At 34.7% G+C, this 8,703-nt stretch overlaps 1 protein-coding gene across 1 annotated transcript; it reads left to right on the top strand.

Annotated features, from left to right (window-relative positions):
• Positions 1-1,475: 1,475 nt before the first annotated feature.
• LOC129571403 (uncharacterized) lies at positions 1,476-6,448 on the top strand. Its single transcript, XM_055451204.1, has 3 exons — positions 1,476-4,083; positions 4,196-4,321; positions 4,398-6,448. Exons 1-3 carry the CDS (start codon positions 2,844-2,846, stop codon positions 6,320-6,322), a joined length of 3,291 nt encoding a protein of 1,096 aa, XP_055307179.1. The 5' UTR covers positions 1,476-2,843; the 3' UTR covers positions 6,323-6,448.
• The last annotated feature ends 2,255 nt before the right edge of the window (positions 6,449-8,703 follow it).

Raw genomic sequence — 8,703 nt, 5'->3', positions numbered from 1 at the left:
GAACAATCAAATCCATTGTTTAGAAGTGTCAAAAATGTGTCTAATTTGGAGTTCGAATAATTTGTTTTGTCAAATTTTTGTTTTTGCCCACATTTTTGTTTATAACTTTACAATCACACTACATAGACAAATATTGCGAAGACAAAAATAAAGAGAAAAATTTGACAAACGAAAATTCCCTTTGACGCAATGTGATCCGATGTACGGTTTACGTTCTACAGGCGTTCAAATTTTGCCCTTCTAGAGGCGGTTGTATGCATTAGAGGGTTAATAAAAAGGAATTTGTCAACTTGAAAAAAAAAAACAATCAATTTGTTTTTTGAACTCGGGTTTCCAAAATACGTTTTTTGACCAAGATTTGAGGTGTTCCATTTTATAGCGGTTTTTCGATCGCCGATTACTCAAAAAAATTGTTTCTTCATGAAAAAAGTAAAAACGCTACATTAAACTACATAAAATCTACAATTGAAAACGCCCAACCCGAAGTCATCACGGCACATCTCCCAAGATTTGACTATCCATCTGAATAAACTCAGAAGACCCTAGACCAAAAGGACATAAAATGGGTCGACTTTTTTTCAATGGATCCTGCATTTTTGTTATCAAAATTAATTTATCAATTTGTTAATTTCATTGAAGGCAACGGTAATTTTATTGATTGTTTTATTAAATGCATTTCTAATTTCTTTCTCGATTTTTTTTTTGTTTTCTTGAAGTTTTATTCGTTTTAACATTCAATTGAAGATCCGTAGTGAACGAACTATCAATTTCCACTAGGAGCTTAATTTTCAATGTTTTTGAACATGTACGGAGCGCTCCATATATAATAGAATATTTATTTATTAAATCATTTATTTACACAAGTACTTTCTGAATAAAGTAGTTTGACCGGAAAAGAGTGCAAGACCTGTTACAATAATATTCAATTCAATATGAAAACGACTCCTATCGATCATCATGCGTATTCTATGACGTCTGTTTGGAAATTTGAACTTAGCTCCATCTATCTTGAACTTTTTCCTGCTCTGAAAAAGCCATCCTTGAAGTCTTTTCTGAACTTAATGTATATCATTTTTATTTTCTTCGAATATTTGTAATATAGAACAGCAACTGAAAAGAAATGAACATATTACCGGTTGATTGGATGAAAAATTGAATGTTTCGATTGAATTTCAACTGTGAATAATAATAAGCAGCAGTTGATGAAAACCACATAAAATGTTGTAATTTTGAAAATAAAAATCCGCTCTATAGAAGTAGAAAAGAGAAAACGATAGAGTGTTTGCACGCCTATCAAATATACGATGCAACGAAATGTGTTCATCAAAATTTTCTTGGTGTTGCACTAAATTTAGTCAATTCAGGTTTTCTATCTATGCATAGAAAATACAAACGAGTATCTAAATGAGATCACTTTATGGGCTCGGTTCGGTGCAGAACATCAAATGTACATAAGAAGGGGGAAAAAACAACGCAGAGACTACCAAGTAAAGTAGGCATTCGAAATATCTACGATTGTTTTTTATCCATATGGAGTAGAAAGTGCGAGATCACAAACTGAAAAACATTCCTTCAATTAGTTTCTCGTGAACTCGATCGGTTGAACATAGGTTGTGGTTTCAAACCAGGAGCATACAATTGGAGGCAAACAAAACAATTTAGTTCAGAATATTGAAAAAACAGATATTTAAAAAATGGACCAAAGAAAGGAGTGAGTTTCTGCGAGCAAGTATAGAGTGTATTTGTCGGCAGATGCTTCATAATTGTCACGAATACAAAATAAATTATATGATATCATCAAGTCTTTTGAAGAAAAGAAAAGACTTTGATGAATCATCATATTTAAAATGAATACGCGTGAGAATAGAAACAAAATTGGATACTGTTCATTCCAAGAAGGAAACGGCTTGAGGAAAAAAACAGAGAGTGAAGAAAGAAATTATACGCGAAAAGATAAAAGAGAAGTCAGAAAAACAATGACTTTGTTTTTGTGAGAAAAAAAAGCATCACATCATATCCTAAGTTAAATAGAGCGATCTCATTTGAGTTCATGATAAAGGTGAATAAACGATGACTATGATGACAAATCTACAAGCGACACGAAATACGGTTCATTTCAGAACAATTCCAAGAAAACAAACCTCGGGAAAAAAAATAGTAGAAGAAAAGCAGACAGTGCGTTTTTCATCTCCTGCTTGTCGATTTTCTTGGTGTGCGTGTGTTTTATTCTTCCATTCATTCTGAAAATGTATAAAATCATTGTGAAATTTAACGTTGATGTATTAATAGATGACTGCTAAGAAGAGAGGAAGCCCAACATATGAAATATGTGTGTTTTCATCGAATGAAATGATCGGTTTCGCTTCAGTGTTCTCGATATAAAAGATTAATCATTGTCATAGAATGAACTACTACAACCAACCAACCAACCGACCAAACAGAAAAAAAATCAAATGCGCGAGAAAAACGAATTTTCATGAGTCTGTGTGGTTTTATGTAGTAAAGTGTAACTAGTTTATATACTTCGGTTTTCTATTTCAGCCAAACAGTTGCCAATGAGTACACAGCGCACATTTGTAATGCGCTTCCGCACGAATAACGATTTTATTCTTAGTGAACATATCAAGCAAAGAACACGCACGATCTTGTGCCGCTGTTGAACCATTTAAATTTTTATTTTGCAAACGATCAGTGAAATTTCTCAAGAAGTTTGAAGGTCTGAAAACAATACATTACGCCAAGTGATTGAATGAAATCTCAATTAATTTCGAATATAAGTAATAGAAAGAAAACAACACACAACCAAAGTACCGACGAAATAATTTTATTTATTATTTCCAACAATGTCTTATTGTCGAATAACCGGCAGAGCTCGCGGACTACCAAAGTCAAATTATTTTCCCTTACTACCGCCAATTTCTCCAGCTGATGCTCGTCGATTTTGTCGTATTACTGGAAGGGCTTACGGATTACCCACACACTGCTATATACCAGTGATTTTGACCGCATTTTCCAATAAATCAAAGTGTAAAATCACCAGCTCCGTTGGCCTTACACCACATCATTATGAACCGGAGGATTATGAGTATGGACGACGAAAGCATATTGTGCTTGGCGATTATCGATATTTGTTACCAAAACTGGACGAAAACAATGATCAGCAAAAGGGTCTCTTCGAAATATTAAACTCAAAAACAGTGCAATGTGATGAACATTATTTTATCTATGCCATAAAAGAGCAAAAGTGTAATTTGGTATTCCCAGCAAAGCTGGAGGCGGCTGTACGGGATGGTGATGTGCGAGATGTGATGTTTGCCAAAACAAATGACTCGGTACTTTTGTGCATGAATAAAGGGAAAAGTGTGTCATTGGATCTGCAAGATTACGAAATTGATAGTGAGAATTGTGCGGCTAAAAGAAACTTATTCGAAGGAGAAGGCCCAACTTATAATGTACTATTGGCTCGTGAAACCGAAGAGAAATACCAGCACCAAGTGCGAACCAAGCGTAAAAAGAATGGTCTACGGAAAATTAAAACCATTGATGGCAGTGCTTGTACAACCGCTGATAATAATTCACCCGGTAATAATAATGAACAAAATGGAAATCTTGCTAATGATGCCCAAATGGATACTAAAAGCGAGCATGCCAATTGCAACGGATGCGAATCAGAAACGCAACACCCGGTCAACGAAATGAACGATACTGTGCAAAAGTATGCAGATCAAAACGGTTACAGTCAAAAAAGTTTAGAATTGAACGATACAAATCTGTATGAATCGATTCCGAATCAAAGTGAAATCTTGAAAATAATGCAAAATTATTCGAAAGGAACAGTTGTTTATGATCATCCATCATCCATTTCGGGATTACCTACGTTGAATATTAATATTGGCACCGATGAAGCGCCTAGAAATGTGCTAATTCTCGGCTGTATCGTAAACACATCGGATGGCGATGTCTTTGTAGCAGGTAGAACCGTTGTAACTGAGAACGCGTCTACAATTTTCGAACCTGGAATATATCTACAAAGCAAAAACGGACCAGCTTTTATCCCTGGACAGATAATCCAGTGTGAAGAAGGTGAAAAATGGATATTATGAAAATTGTTAATTTTAAGAGAAAAAAATTGGTTACGAAATTACTGCATTTTTTTCGAAAATGTAGCTTAAAAATATGTGATTTCATTTTGCAGGTGAACGCTTTGTTCCGGGTCAAATTATTGATACAGAATTTGGGCCACGTTTTGTGCCCGGCAAAATTTCTGAAGTTGATGGCGAAGTGACATTCATTCCAGCACAAATCGTCCAAACTGATCAAGGTACATTCATAGACTCAAATCCAATATCCATTTTTTTTTATTAAATCTGAATTTTTTGTGATTCATTTGAAAATAGGTCCAAAATTTATTGCACCAGACCTTTGTGACGATGAGAATGGCGAGCGAAAATATTCGGTGCAGAGTTTCTTGTTTTCGCCCGAGGAAATGACGCTGTTGAAACCGATGCACATTTGGACGAAATCCGATCAAAATGTAGATGGAAACATGTTCAATCATTTGTCTGAAGCTGGCATAGTAGTAGGAAGCCAAATCGAGGTATCGAATGTGGACGTGAATGTTCTCTTACAAAATGCCATAAAGGGGCAGACTATAAAGAAATTTGCAGAGCATTTGGGATTCACTGATGCCAAGCAATCAAGCGGTGCTCTTGAAAGTCTCTTCGAAACAGTCAAGACGTTCGTAAAAATGATGCATCAAAATCCGCAACGTATTTTCAGTGTGGCACAACACGACAGCGTTTTGCGCAATGAGAATGGAAATTCAATGGTAAATGGAAACACCCTTGGACATGTTGTCAGCGAAAACATCGATCTGCCTTTAATTGATATAATATCAAGAACTGTAATCGATTGTCTTTTTTCATCATCAAATAGCGATACGCTGACCGATCCACAGTTACAATCTAAAAACAACACTGACCCATTGCTGTATGAAGTTATAAGCCAAGCGCTTATGAAAAATTTCAAACCATTTCTTGAGAATGCAGATTCAATCAATGGGATTACTGTTTGCTTCAACGAAATTGAAAAATTACTTTCTTCACCGGAAAGTATGGCACAAATCGAGAACAGTGTCAAGTTGTTAGCTTTGCGCGCTATCAAAATAAACAAAGTGGATATGATTAAAGCGCTTTTGATTAATGATGGAACAGACACTGAAACGGACGTTGATATTTTAGAAAGTATCCGAAGCATTATGGAAAATAAAACCGTAGATGAGCTGTTCGAATCTATACAAAATTTGATTAATGAACCGTCTTTGGTGACACAAATCATCAGTGAAGTGCAAAAGCAAATAGACAATTTTATGGATGAGATCACCGTTGCAGAGACGCTGAGAAAATGTATTGTTTCAGCTGTTCAAAATTTGACTGAGGACAAAATAAAAAAGATCACGCAAACGCACGACAAACATTCGGCAGAAAAGTTGAATACATACTTAACCGATACGTTATCGTTGGCAAGAGCTCTAGGTTTCACTGAATGCATTCTGAATTTGAGCAATATTTTGAACAGCAATGGCGATGACATTATTACTCAATTAAAAGAGGACGAGAAGACATACGAACTACTGCAACGGGTGGTTGTCATGCATAAATTGTCGGAAAGTGATGAAATGCGGGCGAAAGCAATACAATCTCTGCGAACCGATCCATATTCTTCGCGAACCAATTTAGTTTTGAGAGAGTTATTGCGATGCAGTGGAATTTGTACGATAAACTTGGCAGAAGGTAATAAACTCAAGGATTCAAATGACGTTCCGATTTCATTGATTTATTCCGGCAATCCACTGGCGATAGAAGATTTTTTTATGCACACACAATCAAAGGCGAGTGGTCCCATTCTTATTGTTAAAGATCGCTTCCAGGCAGTCGTTCCACGTGAAAAGAGCCGTGATGTGATGATGGGAAAATGTGCTTACATAGTCCTCGATGAAAATGGTATTCGCCATTTTGAACCACTTCATATGTTCACTGCTCTTAAACTGAAGAATATCAATATGTTTGAGGATCGCTTTTCTTCATACTCGGAAAATAAAACCGATGATAAAATGAAAAATGATTGTGACATTGATATCGATAGTATTTTGAATGTGGGCGCAATGGCAGCGTCGTCTAGCAACGGGTTTTTCGCATATAAATCCACCATATTGCCAAAAAAAGAAATTGACAGCCTGTATATTACACAACGACATCCTTCGTCTCACGGGCTATTTTTCAATAGAAGCCAGGTAAACTACAGGCGATCATTTTATCTTTGAATTTTTCTTTCAATTTCAATATAGTACTGTATGTCTTTATTTGCGTTAATTAGTTATAAGTGATGTAAAGTATGTATGAATTGAGAGAGGTATTGAAAAATAAAACAGTGAGTTTTCTTCATTTAATTTATCTGGCTATTTTTCTTAACATATTACCTGAAAAACTGCCATACCTGAAAGTCATTTGACAGCATCTCAACGACATTTCATTCTATTTCAGTGATCTTTCAAACACGTCTTCATCATTATAATGATGTTATTTTGAACGAAGAAAAAAAAGTTTCGCTACTCAATTTGCAAAGCTTCTATCTTTTCACACCGAAATATTTCCGTCTTTGCCGTTGCAGTGCAATTGTTCTGGCTTTCGCGTTTTGTGCAAAAACATCCGATGCGGATTTTTCGTGTAAACTAATTCTAATTAGATGTAATATGCATCAACACTGAGACTCTTCTCACGTCCACCTTAAAGCGAGTTGCGAAAACAAAAACCAGCACAGTCATTCGTTTTATTATTATCTTTTCCTGGCAGAATGCCATTTTTTATAGGCTACTAATATTTCTTTAATTTGGATAATTTCACAATAGAAAATCTCCCCAAAATTGCAGCTAAACGCTCAATTTCATTGCTATCCACATCCAGAGAGACGATGCCCTGTGAAACAACAACAAAGAAAAATGATTTATTTAATTTACGTCTAGTTTGAAAAATGAGGTTATACACCGAGAAACGGGTAATAAATCCAAAATTAAATGAATGGTCACACGCCTGAACAAATGAATTTGAATGAATAACAGGCAAAAATTCCCACCAATGCAGTATGAGTTGACACAATTTACTTGTCATAATAATAATATAAGGCAGTAAGATTCTGGCCATCTATATATATATATAAAATCATTTATACAGATTTTTCTTGTACTTCCATCTATCAAACGACTTCCGCGTATGTGTACAAATGGCGTTTGGAAAAGCCGTTCATCGATGAAAAATAGAATACATTCAAAATGTGAATTTAACCAATCAGTACATAATGCATATATTAAATACATTCAAAAAAAAATCGATAAGTTTTACTTGTATGAAAAAAAAGTGGAAACTAAACAGATGCATAAAATATGAAAGAGAAAACTTATTTTGAATGGAAAAAATTGGTATTTTCCATCAACATTATTTCTCTTTTTTTCAAATTTTTAAAAATAGCTACGTTTTGCTGAAATAAATTATTTGAAAATTGAACGGTCTGATATTTGCCATTATGTATACAAGTGTATATATTGAGTTTGTTTATGAACAATGTCCGCACATTGGGAAAAATCATCAATCAATTTCTCGATACCGACGTGCGCACAAAAATCACTCAATATGTCAGTGGCAACGGCATCATTGCCAGAACAAACAATAATCCGACAATGAATAGAAATTGTGTGCAATTCGCACTTTCACTTTCACATCATATCAACTGCTTTTAGTGGCGTAGCTGTGAATAAACCGGGGGGTCCGATCTGGTTTTTATATATTTTAGTTTTTTTTATTATCCTCTGCGCGCTGAATTGATATTGGAATAAATTTTATGCCTGTTCAGTGGCGTAACTAGAGGGGGTTTTTGGGGTTCATTTCAGTTCACTTCGCTCGCCTTTCAAATAATATTTCCTGTGGAGGAATATGAGCAACGTTCTGGGAAATTTTATCGACTATTGACCAGTCGCTAAATTTCGGACATTTCGGCTTACTAAAAATGATTATCTCGAACGAAATAGACGACGGTAGTTAACTTAAGTTACAGTTGCCTGATACTTATTCTTCAGTCAATATGTCCAAAATTGAACGACTGTTCGAGAAATGACTGATGACTATTTTCATGCAAGATTCAGAAAACCCATTTGACTATAGGTGTATTAAATCCTAGGGGAATATCACGCTTAAATTATTTCAAATATTTCAAAAAAATCCAATTTATCTCTAAGAATCTGTCGTACTCACTCAATATCAAAACGGGAAAATTCATAGTAAATTCGGCAATTCGACGAATTGGCGAACGTTTTTTGTGTTTTGGGTAAAATGTCGAACTATCAACAATGTTCCAAAAATTTTGGTAAAATTGCATTTTACCAACATTATGAATACAGTGGAACCTCGGAAATTAGAAGGTGTTTGTACTTCGGGTACTTCTAATTTCTGAATTCTTCTAATTTCGGAGGCAAATTTTTTTGCATTAATTTTACAGTCAAATGAACAAAATGACACTACAGTAACACCAGAACGAAATTCCAAAATAAAAATATAACTTTGAAACATACTTTTAACAAGATTCCAATATTTTTGATACTCTGCCTTAATAATTCTTTTCAATAATATTCCAATTAAATTAGAAGAATTATTA

Source organism: Sitodiplosis mosellana, unplaced genomic scaffold, assembly GCF_009176505.1.
Source record: "Sitodiplosis mosellana isolate CC-2019 unplaced genomic scaffold, AAFC_SMos_1.0 Smas_scaffold_2337, whole genome shotgun sequence".
Lineage (NCBI taxonomy): Eukaryota > Metazoa > Arthropoda > Insecta > Diptera > Cecidomyiidae > Sitodiplosis > Sitodiplosis mosellana.
This window is presented reverse-complemented; position numbering and strand designations above follow the sequence as displayed.